The sequence below is a fragment of the Felis catus genome, chromosome A1 (genome assembly GCF_018350175.1).
Source record: "Felis catus isolate Fca126 chromosome A1, F.catus_Fca126_mat1.0, whole genome shotgun sequence".
Lineage (NCBI taxonomy): Eukaryota > Metazoa > Chordata > Mammalia > Carnivora > Felidae > Felis > Felis catus.
The window spans coordinates 46,219,106-46,239,426 of NC_058368.1; the positions used below are offsets into that span (position 1 = coordinate 46,219,106).

A 20,321-nucleotide genomic window follows, 5' to 3' on the forward strand; every position below is an offset into this window, starting at 1 on the left:
CTTTTATGATGTTTTTCACCACAGTAATTCATATTAGAGATAGAAGCAGTTGCATGTTAAATAAAATCATTGAGCATTGTTCCCCTCGCATTGCAAAGAGCTGACTTATGTTGTTTTTAGATGCCTCCCATTAGAAAGTAAATATTCCTTCAATGCTATGCATTTCACAAAATTTAATAAAGACGAACTGTAAATAAAGTCACAGGGAGATTTCAGACAGTTTTATTAGGAGATTGTTGAAAAGAAAAAAGAAAATTAAATACAATAACAGTAAACGTGGTTCTCACATTGAAACCAGGCTCAAAGAACTAGGCTACCATAGAAAAATTTCCAATTCTTGCATTATGATGTAAAAACAGATTTTTGTACAGATTTTGTACAACAAAATTCGTAATAACCTTTTATCATTTTTAGAAAACTTTAAATATATAGATAAAAATAGACAATTTTCATAGGTCCTACATGAAGATGAGTATGTTCTGTTCCAAGGGCTTGCATAGAGCGCAAATGTGGTTATAATATAGAACAACTAGACATTAATATTTTTAGGATTACAAAAGCATGGAAACCATAAAATGGGCACAATTTTACTTGTTTATACGAAAAAAACCCCAAAACAAACAAATTTCAAACCAACCTGTATAACTAAAAAAGGAAAAAAAAACTTAAGTTACAGACTTAAAATAACATTTCGTGAATTGTAATATTTACAACATGTTAGTAAGATTTTCTCTTAACATATAGCTGTAGCTTCTTTCTTTAATCCTTGCTAAAATTCCTTTTATATCAAACCAAACACTAAAGCATTCTCAAAGGTCTTGAAAGTATGCATTTTAAAACTATTTAACCTACTTAACAGGTGACTCTATGCAAGGAGCAGAGCAATGGCTGATTCTACTACTTAGGTTCAGTCGTAGGCTTCTTAAAAAATCTTTTAAAAAATGTATGATTCAAAAGCTTGCCACAAGTCCCTCCAATTTTAAGTGTTGTAATCCTTTAAAGACTGCATCCAGGGAAAAGCAAGAAATACAGACAACAAGGAATAGAATCTCTTGTGCTCAAACAACAAAAGATGGTTATGGAAGAACTATGCATAGGAAACCAAGTTTCTACAAAGCATTTACTAAGAGTATTTTAAATAAAAATATCGCTCCCTTTCAAGCAAGCTAAAATAGGAACTGTATACATAACTTTATTATTGTATTAAAAAATGGACTCAGCTGGTTAATAGTGAACTACACAAAAGAAATATGTTCCAGTATTGCAAGGAAGACCTAAAAACTATAGAAGCTTAGTGCCAGAGTATCTACGGTGTTAATTTTTCTTAACCGAATAATTAATACCGAATTGGAACTATCTTTAAACGTTTTTAAGCTAGCTTTCTTGGACATTTAGGATTTTGCTATTTATGGTAATAAATAATGTTATGATCATAAAATCTTAAGATGACAGCAAAATCATAAAATGTACAGTGACTGTACTGATTCATAATATCAGTCTTTAAAGGTGTAACTCCAGATTAGTAAAAACAAAGAGAAGGTAACTTCAGTGGGTAATAAGCACTGTTTGCAGCTTTACTTCCAGTTATCTGCACAAAAGTGAAAACACATACTGTAACTTTCAAAAAGACAGTGAAAATAACACATAGGCACCCTTCCCTCTGACCAGGGGGGGAAGCACAACACATTTTAACTTTATCACTCAGCGCTACATGGTATTGGACTGATACATCAAGGGTTTGTTAGGTTTTGTTTTTCAGCAACATTAACATAATATGACATTAACATATAAAAATATTTCTGGTGTTTTGATTTACTGTTCAGCCACAATCCATTCTCAATAGTGCAGTTTGGGGCACTAACTAGGGTTCAATATACAAATAAAAGTGGCTGACACAGAGTTCTGATGTCACCAGATGCTTAAGATCTCATTCATTAATACTGTGACTCCAGACAAATATTTACATGCCTGCATGCGTTAAAACCAGAAAGATGTCTTTCTGACTAACAGGGTGACAAAACATATTTTCTAAAATTCTCATTTTCCTAAACTCTAGTATACTACTGCATACATAATACCTTCCTTGTATGTTTTATGTTTATATACTGTACATGTGACCAACAGTTTGAATAAGAAGCATCATTATTATTTTAAATTCTATATACCACTACCAGTTTGGAATGAAAACATGTTACATTTATTTTTTTTTTAAGAAAAAAGACCTTCAGTGAAACCTTTTGGCGTATATTCAATGCTTCTTTTCAGATATGCAAAATGTTATTTCACTGGGTTGTTGTCAACATCCATTTGTTGGTCTTTTGGAATATGTGAAAAAAATCTTCAGGAGAAAACCCACAATTAGTTTAAAATCAAATGTAATAGAATATTACTCTTTGATTTATTGATTTTTTTGTGTTTTTTGTGTTTTTTTGTTTTTTTTTGTTTTGTTTTTTGTTTTTTTTTTTTTTTTAGGAATCCTCTATGCCCCCTACAAGTTCATTTCCAAGTGTTCTTGCTGGTTTCTGGAGGACATAATTCTGTAAGTCTGGGTGACCACTGCTATAAGAGTCTCTTGATGTGCTCAGATACAGAATTTTCAGAGGAAGAAAATGGTTCATTCCATTAAAAAAAACAAAGCTAGGTCTTATTCAGACCTGTCTTTAACTCAGTATACAAGTGTCCAGCAGCAAAGTTGCAGTTATTAACTGTAAGAAGTTGATACTTGTACATTTACAAACATTCTCAGGTCTCTGGTATGAACCACAGGTGAAAATCAATGGAGGAAACTTTGTAGAATACTTAAACTTTTAAAGAACATTAATACACAAAATTGAGGAAGTTCCCGTAAAAGGACTTTATTTTTTCTGAACTTTCAAATGACGAATGTCTGCAAAGTTCTTTACTATAACATGGAATTTCTTCAACAGGAAAGATTCAGTACATGACAGTAGTTTTCAAATACAGTCTTCCATCTAAAAATGAACAATAAAAAATAATTAATTACATGACATTTGGGAGACAAATGTGAATATAATAACTAAGTAGGCTGCTATAAAATTTGTGTATCTTATTCTATCTTCATTTGTTTAGGAAGTAACATTTTTCACATATTCTCAATGTTAATTTCAAAATTACATGGAGTTTATGTGATCAAAAAGAATACAGAGTTTCTCATAAATATATATTTGCTATTTTGATATCAGTTCCAGAGCACTCAGAAAATAAATAAGTGTGTGTGTGTGTGTGTTACTGATATGCAAAGCTAGTTGATTTCTGTTGAATGACAATTACTTCCTCCAAGCTTGCAGAAACAAAGCCTCTCTGAATGCACTCAGGTGTATCTCCATCAAGAAAAACTAAGCTCCCATCATACTCCTTAGCAGTGTTGTTAAATATACCATGTAATGTAACAATTGTGCACATTTGTTGCTATTTATATGAAAGCCACCTAGGTTATTTCATCACTATCAATGAGCTATATAGTCTTTCCTCCTTGAAATGAAATTAACCAAATAATTAAATGGTAAGATGGAAATATATTACTCAACTTTTACCAACTGAGAAACTCACAGTCATGTGAAAAAGAAAAGCAAGTCAAATATTGGACACATTCAATAAACACATTTGAATGAGGCAAAATAAGAAACGGGAAATTAAAAATCCAGAGGGAAAAAAAAAACAAAATGTAAACTCATTTCTCAACTGTAACACCCTCTAAACTGCCAACATTGTGGTGTGGACTAAACTTTGGATATATAGTGAAACCTTGGATTGCGGGTAACCTGTTCTGCAAGTGTTCTACATGACCAGCAATCATTTCTAATAAATTTTAACTTGATAAATGAGTGATGTCTTACAATACCAGTAGTATGTGACACTGAACGTCACATGATCACAAATGAGGCAAAGGTTCTTGAAATTCGCTTTGATATACGAGTGCTTTGGATTACAAGTATGTTTCCGAAATGAATAACACTCACAAACCAAAGTTTTACTGTACTTATAGAAAATATATCTAAATTCCAAGTTTTAAGACCTACAGTAGAAGGTAATCTGAAAATAAAATTTTCCAAGCATTTTTAAAAATGCATATTGCCATGTAAATGTTTGCAAAATGACTGATACCTTCAAAAGCTGAAATATAAGGAAACAGAAATCACCTACACTAAATCCAGCAAATAGAAATATATAGTCCAAATATTTGCAGATCCTCATCTTTAACACTAAGCTAATTGCATTCTCTCACATGACCTGTAGTAGACATAGTAATCAGTAAGGAACTTAAAATCAATGTTAAATAGTTTTTTACTTAGAAATATTGGTGTGCCCAAATTTCTACAGTTCTACTATGTTTTATTTTAGCCTAAATTGTCAGTTGTACCTCTCAGATGTCACAGACTCTGTTTTGTTCATTGATATATCCCAATGACCTGGCACATGTTCAATAAACATGTGTTGAGTGAATGAATGAATCAGAGACAGGTTTTGTGAGATTACACAAAATAGATATTGAAATAAATAAATCACATAAATATAAATACACATTTAACTTATTATACTGTTATCATTTAAAATCCACCATTTGCATGGCTCAGTCGGTTAAGCGTCTGACTTTGGCTCAGGTCATGATCTTGGGGTCCGTGAGTTCCAACCCCGCGTCAGGCTCTGTGCTGACAGCTCAGAGCCTGGAGCCTGTTTCCGATTCTGTGTCTCCCTCTCTCTCTGCCCCTCCCCCGTTCAAGCTCTGTCTCTCTCTGTCTCAAAAATAAATAAATGTTAAAAAATGTTTAAAAAAATAAATAAAATAAAATCCACCATTTGCCTTCAGCAACATGCAAAAGAATGTCCGTGAGATTACTCTCATACTGGCTATTTTTTTTGTTGTTGTTGTTAGTTATCTATTATTTATTTATTTATTTAGAGTAAGAGAGAGAGAGCATGTGTGCGCGCTCACACCCAAGCAAGCCAGGGAGGGGCAGAGAGAGAGGGAAAGTGAATCCCAAGCAGGTCCCATGCTGTCAGCACTGAGTCCAAAGTGGGGTTCGATCCTACAAACCATGAGATCATGACCTGAACCAAAATCAAGAGTTGACACATAAACTGACTGAGTCACCCAGGTACCGCCCCCCACACCCCATACTTGCTAATTTCTAATAAGGTGTATCAAGTATTGGTTGTCTCTGTAAAATCAATCCAGTTAAACTTTAATAACAATATTTATTGGAAGTCTCTAAATAATCAATCAATAATCATGTATCAGCAAACTTTAATATGTGAAACATATAATAATGACAATGACTGTCTGTTCCCCATAAATAGCATACACATTTGGATATATGATATAATCTGAGATTCGCCAATGCAAACATATTATTAATCCAACTGAACACTATTTTTGAACAATGACTTAAAGGCATACAAAACTATGCTGGATAATCATCCTAGATATGCTGTCTAAAAACATTTTACCTCCTGGCCTGTAATGATAATCTTTCATTAATACTAAATATTACTATAACTCAGAAGTAGCTATTACACTATTACAGCAAATATAGAAATTTCCTAAATCAAATATTAATCAAATACCAATATCAAAACCATAACATTTTGATGAAAATTTCTTTCTAAGTAAGGATATGACAGTACTATATTAACAGATTATAAAATATTTATTGTTTTTGCATGGAACATGGTGTGATTTCTTCTGTTTGCTTGGCTTGATTACAGCCACCTCTGAGACAAAACTAATTTTCTCACTTACATCATACATAAATATACCATCTATATACACATTATATATATATATGTAACTTTCTAGTTTCAGTTTAGCAGGAGTTCCTAATAATTACTTTGTAAATAATCCGAATAAACTTGGTATTATAAAATAAGCTAAAATTTCAGCCTTTCATATATTTAGTACAATGTGGCTAACAATTGGACACTTTTATTTTTTTTTAAGTTTTTTTATTTACTATTGAGAAACAGAGAGAGACAGAGCATGAGTATGGGAGGGGCAGAGAGAGGAGGAGACACAGAATCCGAAGCAGGCTCCAGGCTCTGAGCTGTCAGCACAGAGCCTGATGCAGGGCTCGAACTCACAAACTGTGAGATCATGACCTGAGTCAAAGTCAGACACTTAACTGACTGAGCCACCCAGGCGCCCCACAATTGGACCTTTTTAAAGATAACTTTGATCCTAATGATTTTTTACTACATAAAGCAACATACATTTTATAAAAATCTAGCAATAGAGGATTCAGAAGCAACCTAAAAAGCAGAGTACTAATATTTTTACCAAAGTTTCTAATTCTTAGCCTTTAATTACTTTATCCCTACTTTCTCCTTTTAGCTATCTCATCATTTCTGCTATGTAGTCGATTATGTTGAGAGTATCGTTCCCATTCTTACTTTAAGGAAACACAAAACAAAACAAACAAAAAAAACACAATGTTTCCTAGCATTCCAGCATTAGATATTTGGACAAGAGACATTCTCAACTTCTTCCAAATTCAAATATCTAGTATTTTCCTCTCTAATCTTATCTGTTACCATTCTCCCCTCATTCCATGACCGTGACTCTCCTGTTCATTCTATGACACACCAAGCTCTGTGCTGTGTTGGAGTATTTAGTCCTGTTCTTCCTTTCAGAAACCTAGAAGATAAGTACTTCCTCCTTTCCTGATTCCCTTCCTGCTCTCCTCTATGGAACTTCTCTAAACAGAGAGCTCCTATTTATTCTCCAGTACAAATATTCTCCTGGGTATCTCCAGTACCCTAGGAATTAAATCCATAATACTTGTCTCACTTTGAAGTTGCATTTGGGAGCCTACTACATGGTGAGATCCACACAAGCAGCAGCCTTGTATCAGTATTACTCCCATCAGTATTAGAATGATAGTGTTCAGCATGATGCTTGCCTTAAAAGTTTAAAGCAATCCCACATGTTAAACTTTTGGGGAAATGAATCAATATATTAACATAACAAAAATAATTATCTTTGGCATGCTAGAAATTTATTTCTTATTTTTTTTTTATCTTTCTAAAGTAGATTCCATGCCTCATGTGGGGCTTGAACATATGACTCCAGGATCAAGAGGTGTATGCTTTATCAACTGAGTCAGCCAGGTGCCCCCAGGATAAAAATTTCAAAGTCTATCTGAAACCAAGTTTTATTTATTTTTATTTTTTGAAACTTTCTTTTTAATTTTATTTATTTATTTTGAGAGAGAGAAAGCACGGACACAAGATGAGGAGGGGAGGGGAAGAGAGAGAGAGAGAGAGAGAGAGAATCCCAAGCAGGCTCCATGCCATCAGCACAGAGCCTGATGCAGGGCTTGATCCAAAGGACTGTGAGATCATAACCTGAGCTGAGATCAAGAGTTGGGCACTTAACTGACTGAGCCACCCAGGCGCCCCTGAAATTAATTTTAAAATTAAACTATATTCATTTAAAAGTATAAAAGAAATAATTATTTTGTAAGCATCTTTACCATAGATCATATATGAAATACATTTATAAAATTATATGCATTATATTTATGTGCTCAGTATCTGATCTACTATAATTCCATTTTTAATAAATGACTCCTTGCATTTTTGACTAATGTTCCTAACAGATGGACAAATGCATCAAGCATTAAAGATGCCAGCTATAAAACAGACCCCACCTGCTACAGTTAAGGCCGTTTCATGATTAAATAATACGTAGGCCTCAGAGATTATCTGCCTTAGAATTAACTGGAAGCAGATATACACCAGGCAACGACAGACCCTGAAGAGTAACTCACTCTCCTTTTGACTGCAAAGCTTAACTTTCAAATCAGTTCTACTTTGTGATTTTGTCACATTTATTGAAACATACTTACAGATAATTCAAAGACTGTAAGGAAAAAAAAAGTTTTAACTAATTTTATATTGTTCCAGAGAAGTTAAACTGGTCTGCAATCCACAGCAAACAGCCCCACGTGTTATGTACCCAGAGAGCTAACAACAGGCCTCTGAATTATGGGACCACAGGTCTATCTCAGGCTTTTGATAACAAACCACCTGAGTGAAAGTAGAATGGTAAGGGTGCTAGGAAAGATATATGGGCCCATAATTCAAACTGACTATGTTTTTATGTTATATAATAATGGTTTCAATACTTCCCTTCCTTGAGTCTTGAAACAGCACACAAAGCCATGGGGCCATAGAGAAGGCCCTACAAAAACGAGCTACCGAATGAAGGTCATTATGATTGCTGGAGTACTTCCACAGCTAAGACTTTGTTATGCAGAGGTGTGTGGTTTGATCTGCAAACTCAGAGGTCTAATTTATATATTTTGTTTTAAGGGCTGCCCTTTGTGCATTCTACTCACCTTCTAACTAGACAATCTCACACCTATCCACCCTTTCTCATATTGTATTTATCTATTTCTACATGTGGTGACCACGGAAAGATAGTTTTCTGTTTCTTCCTGATGCCAGGTTTACCAAACAATTATTCCTTGATATCTCGAATGGATGAGAGCTTTTCTTTAAGATCACCTAAATTAGCAATAAAGCAAATGATGATTATTATTAGCATAGTTAATATTTTCTGAGCACTTGTGTTCAAGGCACTTACAGATTTTAACTCTCAACTTCCCAACAACTGAACATAATAGGTCTTCTCAGTGCCTTTTAAAAGTAGGCTACTAAGCTTGAAAAACTTAAGTCTCTTGCACATTTTCACAGAGTTTGCAAGTAGTGATTTGATATTTGTGTGAATCCAAATTTCACATCCATTCCACTATGTCGCTTCCCTTTAATAAGCAATTGGACCCTCACTGGAGGAAATACAATGTCTCTGACTTGTAGAGGTAAGAGATTGAGTCTCAGTACCATTAGCCTTCCTGCCTTGTGGATCTATTCCTCGTTGTATTCCCCAAGACAGGGTCTTTCTTTTGGTGTGCAGAATTTCAACTGAATAAATTGAAACAAGAACTAGAATTCTGATGGTTCGATTTAAAAAAAAATCCTCCTTTAACACTATGATTATTTGCTTTTGTATGGGAGTTTGATATGACAGAAAAATCATCAAGCTACACTTTGTGCATGGGAGTACTTAATTAAAAAGTCTGTTCTAATTAAGAGCATTGGGGAGTAGGGAGTGAATGAAACGATTTAAATTACAAATTCCTAATAGTTCCAAAGTTCATTGTGATTTGATGCTTACAGCTATAATTTGGTGTGTAAGAAATTATCTACATCACAGAATAGTTTACTGCAGGTGTAAAGTTTTGTATGATATTTATCGTTACAATGAAGATTTAGCTCTATAGATAATGAGTTAAATTTTTAAAAATTCCTCGTAAAAATGGATCTCAGGTTTTAATAGTAAAGTTGAAGCCATCAGATCAGATCATTAAGCAGATAGTATATACCATTAAATGTATTATTTGCTGTGGTTGAGGAAGAAATAGGGAATCTGTCACAAAATTTCCAATTTTGGTTTGTTTTGTGTTCATGTATTAATTTTACTGTTTTGATATAATGCTTTTGCAGGTATTATTATATGTAGTTATTGGAAATATCTAATACATATAGACAGACATAGAATTTTGCTTTATTTCTACATATATTCTAAAACTAGCGTATCGAATAGCTTGATCATTTATTTTTAAAACTAACAAAACTTGTTCAATAACAACAACATTATATAATAAGATTTTATACTAGAAGATAGCATACAAGTTGGAACAATTTCAAATTGCTTAGTTGGGTGACACCAGAAATCCAATTCTTTCATTGTATGAAAAAGGGAGTCTGCTAGTGAAAGGTATTGTATAATGTGCAAATAGATATATATTCCAGTTTTGAATAGAACTCCCTTGCAAATATCCACAAGGATCTCTTACATGTTTTTTTGCACAAAGGGCTTAATAAATTACATTTCCTGTTAGGAAGTAGCTTTATTAAAAATGGCATCTATTTTTTTTCAAAACTTATATCCAGACACCTGTAATCTAACAAAATTTGCTGCTTTCACAAAACAGTTGTATGTACACATATCTCACTACTCCAGAGCTGAGGAAAATATTAACATGACAGAGGCAAACATATAAGATCATGTATCCAGAAACTTTAATATTTACTTAAAGACTATTAGGTTAATATTAGCCCTGAGCCTCTCTCAACATCATGTCTTAATCATACAAAGTAAGAGAAACCAAAACAAGTGATGAAAACAAATGTTAATGATTCATGTGATATTTGATAAGACAACGAGAGGAAGTCAAAATAAAAGCAAACAAACAGGAACAGATGGGAAGGATCTTTGTCAAGTCATAACCCCTCTTCTAAAACCCCCAAAGGAAGAAGCTAATTAAAGAAAATATTGTTTCTTGCTTTTTTTTATAACTTTATATTTAGAGTAAGAACATTCTGCGACTGCTAAAGCAAAGAAGCAGAGACACAAAGTCTACATTTACATGAGAAATATTTTAAGAGAGATTGATGTTCAGTAGAGGCCCTTTTATGAGAGGATTCTGAGTAAATATCATTTCTTCTCATGAAATGCAGTTAACTAACGGTCCAAGAAATTTCCAGAAGTTATATTGAAGGTTGTGTTCAAATATAATTAAAGAGTAAAAACTGAAAAATTTACAACAGATTTTGAATTTTATGTAACTCGGGGTTATGGCTGCGTAACGTGAGGCCCACAGAGGTGGGTCAAAGTGAGAGAGAACTGGACCCCAGATCCTTTTGGAATGCTTTCTGCATAAGTACCTAGTGCTATTCTAGAGAGTGGGCATAGGCTGTGTATACAAGAGCACTGCAACAAGTGTATTCTGTCTATACAAGCCAAATATACTAGTACAAGCTGTAGGTAATATGCTACCTAAAGAAACAATATGGCCCAGCTCATTAGAAATCAGAGCAGATAATATCATGTTTATTACTAGGCTAGTATGAAGTAAAGCTCTTGATTGTAGTTAATAGTGATGACAAGGGGAGCCTGTGTGGCTCAGTTGGTTAAGCTTCTGGATTCGGCTCAGGTCATGATCTCAGAGTTCCTGAGTTCCAGCCCCACACTGGGCTCTCTGCTCTCAGCGTGGAGCCCGTTTTGGAACCTCTTCCTCCCTTTCTCTATGCCCCTTCTCTTTCTCTCTCCCCCTCTCTCAAAAATAAACAAACATTTTAAAAAATGACACAAAAAGTACAATCAAAAACTGCTTTTATATATTTCTCAGTTTCCTTCAAAGAAGAAAGTAAATGACAGACCACAGTCTAGTTTAAAACATGTTCTTAGAAGATCATCTAAAGCTATAATATACAGATTGAAAGGTAACTAAGCTTTAGTCAAAGATAATAAAAGGGAAACTCTGTCCATTCCTTGTGAAGGAATTTTGTATCAGACTTTAGGTAAGCACAAGAATCAAGGAGGGACCCAAACTTTGGCAATTCAACAACTTGAAGCAGGTGGAACTGGACTGTAGGTTTTGTGTGGCTAGAAAGGATCATCATTGGGCAAGCTGGTCTACTCACAACATCCTTTCTAAATAGGATGCTAAATAGACAAACCAGTAATGAAAGCTGGGCTGAAAATATGCAGGGAAGGCATCTGAAGATCTACAGATAACTATGGTTAATCTCCGCTGGCTTGAAGTTATTTAGTCAACTCCAGCCCTAGGCAAAATACTTTCCCAAATGGCTAGATCAGCTTAAAGTATTTCATTTCCTCTGAGAAGTGACATTCTTGCTGTCTGTATCTTAAAGAATAGGCTCTGCCTGAATTTTAGGCTCAGTGATGATGTTGATGCTCTCTGTGGACAAAGAAGAATTTGTTACCAGAGATTAAGATAATGCTGCTTTACTGGATGCTAAAGGTCTTTTATTCTGCAACTCAAGAATCTTCCCCAGTGGGGTAGAAATCTGGACCCTGTGGTTCCATTAACTGATATCTATGTAGGAGCTCAATGTTCTTAAAACCATACCTCCATGACCACAACCAAACAAAATTGATTAAAAAATCATCATCATCAATTGTCTGCTGCTTATCTATGCAACAGGGAACAGGCCATTCTGTACTTAATGTTAAGAAATCATCCCTCTGACAAAATGTTTTAACTATGAATAATCACCTATACTCATGGAGAGGGTTTGGATCCCATATATTGTATTACTAGAACCTAAGTGTTGATACAACTGTGAGTCATAGGATTCAAACTTGTCCCCTCAAGTTGCTTTTACTATGCCAACACTTAAAAAGCTTCGCTATCCTAGGGGCACTCGGGTGGCTCAAATAGTTATGTGTCAGACCCCTGATTTTGGCTCAGGTCAAGATCGTAGAGTTCGTGAGTTCAAGCCTCATGGTCCATGGGTTCAAGCCTTATGTCGGCCTCTGCGCTGACAGTGTGGGGACTGCTTGGGATTCTCTCTCTCCCTCCCTCTCACTCTTGCACCCTTTCTCTTTCTTTCAAAATAAATAAATAAACTTTTTCTAAAAAAATTTTTTAAAAAGCTTCACTATCCTAGAGAAATTGATTAAACTCTGGCTATAATATCCTTAATAACAGATAACATACCATATGATGTTGTGTATTTCTAGTAACTTGAACATTGCCTGGAATCTGGAGAGAACTATCAAATTAAGATCACAAAATGAGGGGAAGATCATATGCCCCTGAATGCATACCTTGAGAAAAATACAGTCTCATGCGGGTGGTATATTGGCTTAGAATATATAAGCTGACCTACTCATGAGGAACTATCAGATGAAAATGATAAACATTCTATTAAGACTGTATTCTTCCAAATGTCAATTTTATAATTTTTTAAAGTCCAAGGAAGAGCTCAAGATCAAGGAGACTAAAGAGGAAATAACAACTAAATAGAATATGTGATACTAATTTGGATTCAGTAATGCTGTAAAAATGCTATAAAGGACATGACTGGGTCAAAGCACAAAATTAGAATTTCAACATCAGATCAGATAAGAGTAATGTGTCAATGAAGTATTCACTGAGATGATAATTATACTGTGTTTATGTATAAGAGAACACCCTTATTTTTAGTAAATACTTCTTATGTTTGGGCAAATATAGCAGGTAAAGGGCCACGATGTTTACAACTTATTCTCAAATCCTTCAGAAAATACTATACAAATAGAAATAATTATAAAGCACATGAGACAAAGTATTAACAATAGATGAATCTTGGTAAAGGACATATGAGAGTTTTAATAGTTTTTTTAATTTTTTTTGAAAGTATGGTTTCCTTTCAAATACAACTTAAATAAATAAAATAGTTTGTCTAAATCATACAAAGTTTTAATACTTCACCGATACCAGCTATTTGTTAATAACTCATTGAGGATATATACTCTCCACTATCCACATATTCTATTTCACTGATTATGTAGAGAGTATTCTCATAGTAAATATTTTCTGCTTAACAACTAGGCTTTTGAGAAATCCTATTCAAGTATTAGATAGTAAGACGACACTTAGTGATTTTGTTAATAGAGTTCCCCCAAACACCAGATTCAGTTTCATGAAACCTACTGGACTGAGGGTGTGGACATAAGCTGGATTCTGGTCTATTGGTCCATTATGTTTTAATTGTAAATTTACAATTGTGAAGTTTATGAAGTCTGCTTAACTGTATTACCTGTTAGTGAGGATTATGCATGCTAATGTGCATTTGTTGGTATAAGGAAAGTACTGTTCTGATTAGCTGTGTTTGAAACACAGTTTATTTTTTTAAAGTTTATGAAAAACAAAATAAAAGGAGAACACGAACATCTTTAAAGTTTTGTTTCTGTAAACAAAGAAAAATTATATTGCTGGTAGGTCTACTTTGGTAAAGTATTTGTGTGTGTGTGTGTGTGTGTGTGTGTGTGTGTGTGTGTGTGTTCTAATTAAGCCTTCATTAGTAAGAAGTGGGAAACCATCACAGTGGTTAATGTACCAGCAAGTGAGAATGGGGTGCTTTGTACTTAGGTTACCTTGTCCTGATTTGGAAGGTGAGACCTCCCAACTTCAGCAAAGTAAAGCACAGTAAAAATCTCTCATTACTTTCTCCATTCTTCTATTCATTTCTGGAATAAAGACTAAGACACAGGTATGTAAGGAAATAATCATTTGAGGGCATATCTGAACCTGAAGGATGAGTGGATAAATTATCTACTATGCTTAATTAAAACAGAAAGTAGGAAAAAAAGTGATTTTATTTGATAAAATAAGATACTGCAGGAAAGGGAAATGGGTCTTTTAAACCAATCATTTGTATCCTTCAGAATTGCAAGACACAGTCAAAACCCTCAGTGAATAAATTGTTTTCAGAATAAACTTACGTGTTATCTCTGGGGGAAAAAAGGGGGCAGAAGAACAGCGCTTGCAAACCCTAGTGATTTTAAGTTTGGAGGGAAAAATCATCTTTCTTTTAGAAGTTTAACAGTTACTATTTTTCCCATTTTCTCTAGCATGACTAAATAAGCTGTTTTAATAAAGTTATATTTGTTTAGGGAAGCACCTGTAAGTGAATTAAGCTCTAAATCTCTAGAGCTTTATTTAACACATTTATACAATCTGAACCAAAATATGGGTCTGGTGCTAAACTTGACAAATGACAACCTTACATGACAAAGTCTCAAATTTTTTAAATAAATATGAGAACTATTTTAATGAAAGAAATGACACTTTTGTGGAGAACAGCTTTTCTTTATATCTTATCTAAGAATTATCAACTGTTATTTAGACAGTAGGTGGGTAAGAACAGTAACATGTTATACAAGAATTATTAAATAATGTAAACCTTAAAGGCACTAAATTTCAAAATTAACCCTCAAAAGATCAACCCAGTGAAGTGTAAAATTATATTAAAGAGACAGACTAACAGACAAGAAAATGTGTTGACAGAATGATCATACCTAAAGAAAGAATATGAAAATCAGTAAGAGTGTTTGTCTAGAAATGTAGCCTAGAGAAAGCAGTTAATCTGGCAAGTTTTACAAATGCTCATGAGAGCACCTACCAGGGATAAAGTTCCCTTTAAAGATTGAGGTACACATCTGATCTACCTTTAGATATGTTTTTGCGTCCATAAAATATTTGATTATATAATACTCCTTGTTCCAATCCCAATCTTGCCAGATAATGCGACAATCTTATTTTCTGCATGCATAGTCACTTTGGTAGGAATCTATTAAGATGGCCAATAATGCACCCTGCCTCCTAATATTCTCATACTTGTGTGGTCCCTGTCTCCTTTAAGTGTGGGCTCTACCTAGTGACTTGCTTCTGATGAAGAGAATATGGCAAAAGGAAAGGAAAGTCACTTCCAAGATTAGGTCATAAAAACCGACTTTCTTCCTGCTGGCAGGCTCTCTCTCTTTCTCTCTCTGGATCTTCTCACTTGCTCGATCTACTGAAGCAGGTTGCTGTGTACTGAATTGCCCTATGGAAAGTCCTTGTGGCAAAGAGCTGATGGTGGCCTCTGGCGAATAGCCAACAAGGGAACCGAGGCCCTCGATCCAACACTCTTGAAGACAGGAGGCATGCCAACAGCCATGTGAGAAAGCTTGGAAGTGGATCCTGCCTTAGTTGAGTCTAGAGAAAACTGCAGCCCCTTCCAAAATCTTATTGTAGCCTGGGAGACACCTCAAAGCAGATGACCCAACTAAGCTATTCCCAAATTCTCTCGAGATAATAAATGTTGTAAACCACGAGGTTTAGAAATAATATGCTGTGCCACAGTGCATAATTAATACTCCTTTCTTTACAAGGAAGATGTGCTGGTCAATGTCACAAATAAATACTTCAGTTCTGTGACTTACAGTGTTTTAGTATAGTACCTCAGTTTGCTTTTTTCTGGAACACAGAAAAGATTGATAACCCAACTCTGGGTCATTTTGAATTCACCAGGCCAAATGCCACTTTGTGAGTTCTCTTGGAAGGTTGCCTATACTTCAGAGAAATAGCAGAACCAACCTGCATGTTTGCCAGTACAATATTGTCTTACAACACCAAACTAATTTTTAAAAAACTCTGATTTGCCACTAATGAAATGGATTATTCTATACGACAGAATATTTTTACATCTTTAGAGGATTTGTTTAGCCTTTTAAAACTCAATATTGTATATATGTATATCCATATCCATATATATAAATACATATTACATATGTATATCCTCTGTTAAGTAGAAGTAACTTTACTTATATTACCTTAGGGCAATTTGATTTACTGGGAATGAAAAATAGGTTTTCCTTAAAGATTGATGATCTTATTTCATGATGTATGGTGGCTTCAGAAATAAAAATGATAATTGTCAATAGTCTAATTCTTGTAACAAACTTGTCTCAGAATAATAGTCATTGTATCAAATAGTTGACCCAATGTGACAGAACCAACCATCCCAGGAAATTGTAAAGCTCCATACTGCTGAAGCTATTACCATTTAACGAATTACCAAAAAAGAAAAAGGACCAAAAGAAAAAAAAAAAAGATTCTAGATCTCTCTATTAAAGGCACTTGGAAAGATACGAGATTGAAGAAGAAACCAGACAATCTTTTTAATGTTCCTCCAAACTTTTGATTCAGTAGTGGCGATGGGCTAAGTTCAATTTTGATTAAACATGGTATCTTGCAATATTTGAAACTGTTGTTTGTCATACTGCATGCTTCCCAAGGAAACAGACATAATTCTTTCTGCAAACTGATCAGGAAATATCAACAAAACCAGCCACAAACAATGACAAATGTAAGCCACTAAATGCTTTCTAAAGTGGAAAACAATGAGAAAACAAACAAAAACGGCAAAATGTGCTATTACAAAAATATGCAATGCTAATAGATAACTTTACATTTTATGAATTGCCTCTGTCTCTACACACAAAGAATTTCAGGACACATTTGAGCACTCTGGACTGACTTACAATTTATGTTTAAGTTCCAATTTGTTCTCAGCATATATTAAAAACCATGAGATTGTCAAATTTCTTTAATTCGATTTCAAAAAATAAACACAAAAAAGTCTACAAATAAACATTTAAAGTATAATGTAATAAATGTGCATATATTTAGGAAGAAGATAAACGCTGATATATGTATATTTCATGCCTAGTGTCAAATTCTGCCCTGGGTCATGGTAACACAGGCCACTGGTTCCATCACAATTAATAGCTTGTGGCTGTGGCCACTGTCAGCATTTCCTTATTTTCCCATCACTACCAATTGTGACATGAATAAAATTAACTTATATGTCACCATGTAGATCATTATATCCTGAATTAAGGTTAGACTTCTAGAAGCATTATGAACTTAAGGAACTCATCTAGGCTTATGTCAAAACTGCTTTACAGTAAAATCTTTATTTTCCCATCAGAGAAACTATAGGTTATTTTTTTAGGGCTAATTCACAGTTACACTTAGGTAATACCAAATTGCTCAGCCAAAAATGCCTACTTTTATCTTAATATCCTTGATTAATTTCCATTGGGCAAACCTCAGTTCTACCTCTTTTTAAGGAAACCTACTTGTAAGCCTTAAGGATATTAACTTGTAAGACTTGATTAATAAATACTGCCTGTTTTCCCACCATAATAGCATTTTGGTGTCTGTATGAAGAGCTCATTTTAACAGCTCTCTTTAACAGGTTGGTTTTTTGCTACTTCAGTGGTCGGATGAGAATTCTTTCAATGCTTCAACTCTAACCAGACACTTGATGACTTTATTACCAAATGCTTTATGTATTGGAAACTCATGATGCTCCTAAAGCTTAAAAATATACTGCAGGACTAGTATTATTTTGGTGTAACACACACTTGGTTTTGATAATTCAAAACACTCTTACATGAACATTTTTTTACTTACTTACCAAGTCCAAAGAATAAGTGTAATTTTTACTTTTCCCTTCATCAAAATAAGAATGTATTACACTGTTCAAATGATTGCAAAGAATATGTATGCATCAGAGGGAAAGCTAACAACGAGAGTAAATTATTGTTGCTTTTTTGTTTATGACTCTATTCAATGTAGTTTGATTACTTGAAAGGACTGATATCCAACATATTGCCATATGAAACAATATCATGAAAAATACATGTCTCTTAATGCAAGAGTTGAATTGACAGTTTGTCATAGGTAAAATCTGCAGAATCAACAAAGATGCAAAATAAATAAGTCAAAATATGAGTTATCTAATATACCACTACATATTTTTAGCATTCTCTATTCTAATTTTATGTACGTAATCTAGCACTGTAATTTTTTTGGTCCCAGTTTTATTACATTCACTATAATGGACAAAATTCAACGCTGAGTAATCCATCCTTTCTGACTGCCATTAAAAAAAAAAAAGAAAGCTACTTTATGTTTTCTCTATTAAAAAAAACTATTAGGTCATTCATTACAAATAAGGATGGTAGAGAAATGTATTAACTCAGTCATTTGAGCATTCTTTCCTTCCTAATGTTGCATTTGTTACTCTTTATAGTAACCTTTTCTTGGAGAGGTGGCTTGACACTCTAAAAGAATGACAATATCAAGATTAGGCAAAGAGATTCTATATTTTCAACCTAAGGCTTTAATGGTGTCCAAAGCTGTATCTCTTGTCTGGTCCTCATGTTCAAACTACCTCATACCCACGCTCCAGCTTCACATTCACCTGGACGCTTACTTTACAACTCTATCTAAATGCCCCCAATGACCTGGATCTCTTTCCCTGACTACCTACTTTGAATTACAATCAAAAAGAATGAAATCTTGCCATTTGCAACTACGTGGATGAAACTGGCGGGTATTATGCTAAGTGAAATTAGTCAGAGAAAGACAAAAATCATATGACTTCACTCATGTGTGGACTTTAAGAGACAAAACAGATGAATACAAGGGAAGGGAAGCGAAAATAATATAAAAACAGGGAGGGGGACAAAACAAAAGAGACTCATAAGTATGAATTACCAACCACTGTTTCTGAAGTCATATGTTGTTTTCCCCTTGTCCTTCACTGCTCACTTCCTCTTATTCCTTGCACAACACCAGAACTCGAATTCTCATTACCTGACTTCTGAGTTCATTACATTCTTCTTTATTCTTATTCTAGACCAACACTTCCCATGCAATGTTTATATTGGACTTAGGACTTACTATGTTAATTTCAGATATAAAACAAAGGGGACAAGATTTTTTCATATTATTTTGCAGTAATCATACCAATGAAGTGCTTAACGAGAAAATTTATTTTCTTTTTCATTTATATTTTATTTATTTCAGATATAAAGCAAGGGGGGCCAGGTGCAAAACAAAGGAAAACAGATAAATATGCGTAAATATTATTTAGGTATCTGTTTAATGCCATACTCAGAAGCAAGCATAATATTTATGTATCTTCCATTTGAGAAAATTATATAAAATATGTCAATAATATGGCTACTCAGAAGATTTAGACTTACATATGTAGACTTAAATGAATCGTTACCAATCACCCAATTGGAATTAATTGGTTTGTTTGTGTTCTGCAAGTACTTTTGTTTACATTTCAGAAGCACTAGATCAAAGCCGTACTTCTTTAGTAGAGAATGATAGATCTTTTATATCTTAAGGGAAAAACAATAAAGTTTTCTAAATTTCAGGTTCAATCTGTTAAATTAATTTTAGGCCTTGAATACAGCTTCCCAAAAGTGTACTAGTGAGTCCTTATAAACAACAAAGTTAAAAATAAATCCTATTGGAAAAACTTCAGAGTATGACTACCTAGAATGTTTATATAGAGTATGTTGGTTTTTAGATACAGAGACATACACGTAGGTATATGATTTGACCATATTTTGATTTGTTAAAGTGATTCCTGGTTTCCTGTACAAATTTAATGTGTAAATATTTCATATTTCTATATAACTAAAATTTGATTTTATTCCTACCACCGCTGAGCAATATCTGGACACCCACAGCTTTATCAAAAAGTATTAACTCAATGCATATTTTACTAGAATTATTTATGTATCTCTATTTCTCACTAGATCAACTATCTAGAAACGATATCATGTGTATTCATTTTTTAAATAGCCCCAGCACTTGGTGTATAAGCATTTGTTAAAGTGAATTGGTTACAACAGATAGATTTACCAAGAATTAGTTACCAGAGACAGTTTGCCAAAGTTCATTCCATGAAATATTATTTTTAATTCAATAAAAAGGTTTTGTAATCAGATGATTTTAGGAAATGCTAATTTGACTTTTAAGTGAAATATATCAACTTTAACACAGGACTTTTAGAGTCTTTAGAGTATTAAAAATGAACTTCGAAAATTCAAGAAGATATATATTTTTAAATGACATTCATTTTTCACAGATGGC

General features: G+C 33.8%; 1 protein-coding gene across 2 annotated transcripts in view; it reads right to left on the bottom strand.

Moving 5' to 3' along the window:
• Positions 1-206: 206 nt before the first annotated feature.
• The window catches only part of DACH1 (dachshund family transcription factor 1), a 432,209-nt gene continuing 412,094 nt past the window's right edge, over positions 207-20,321 (bottom strand). For both annotated transcript variants that reach the window (XM_045054180.1, XM_045054176.1), the window contains one exon: positions 207-2,972. In XM_045054180.1, coding sequence (XP_044910115.1) covers positions 2,935-2,972 — 38 coding nt within the window. In that variant the 3' untranslated portion in view covers positions 207-2,934. The remainder of the gene's footprint in view (positions 2,973-20,321) is intronic.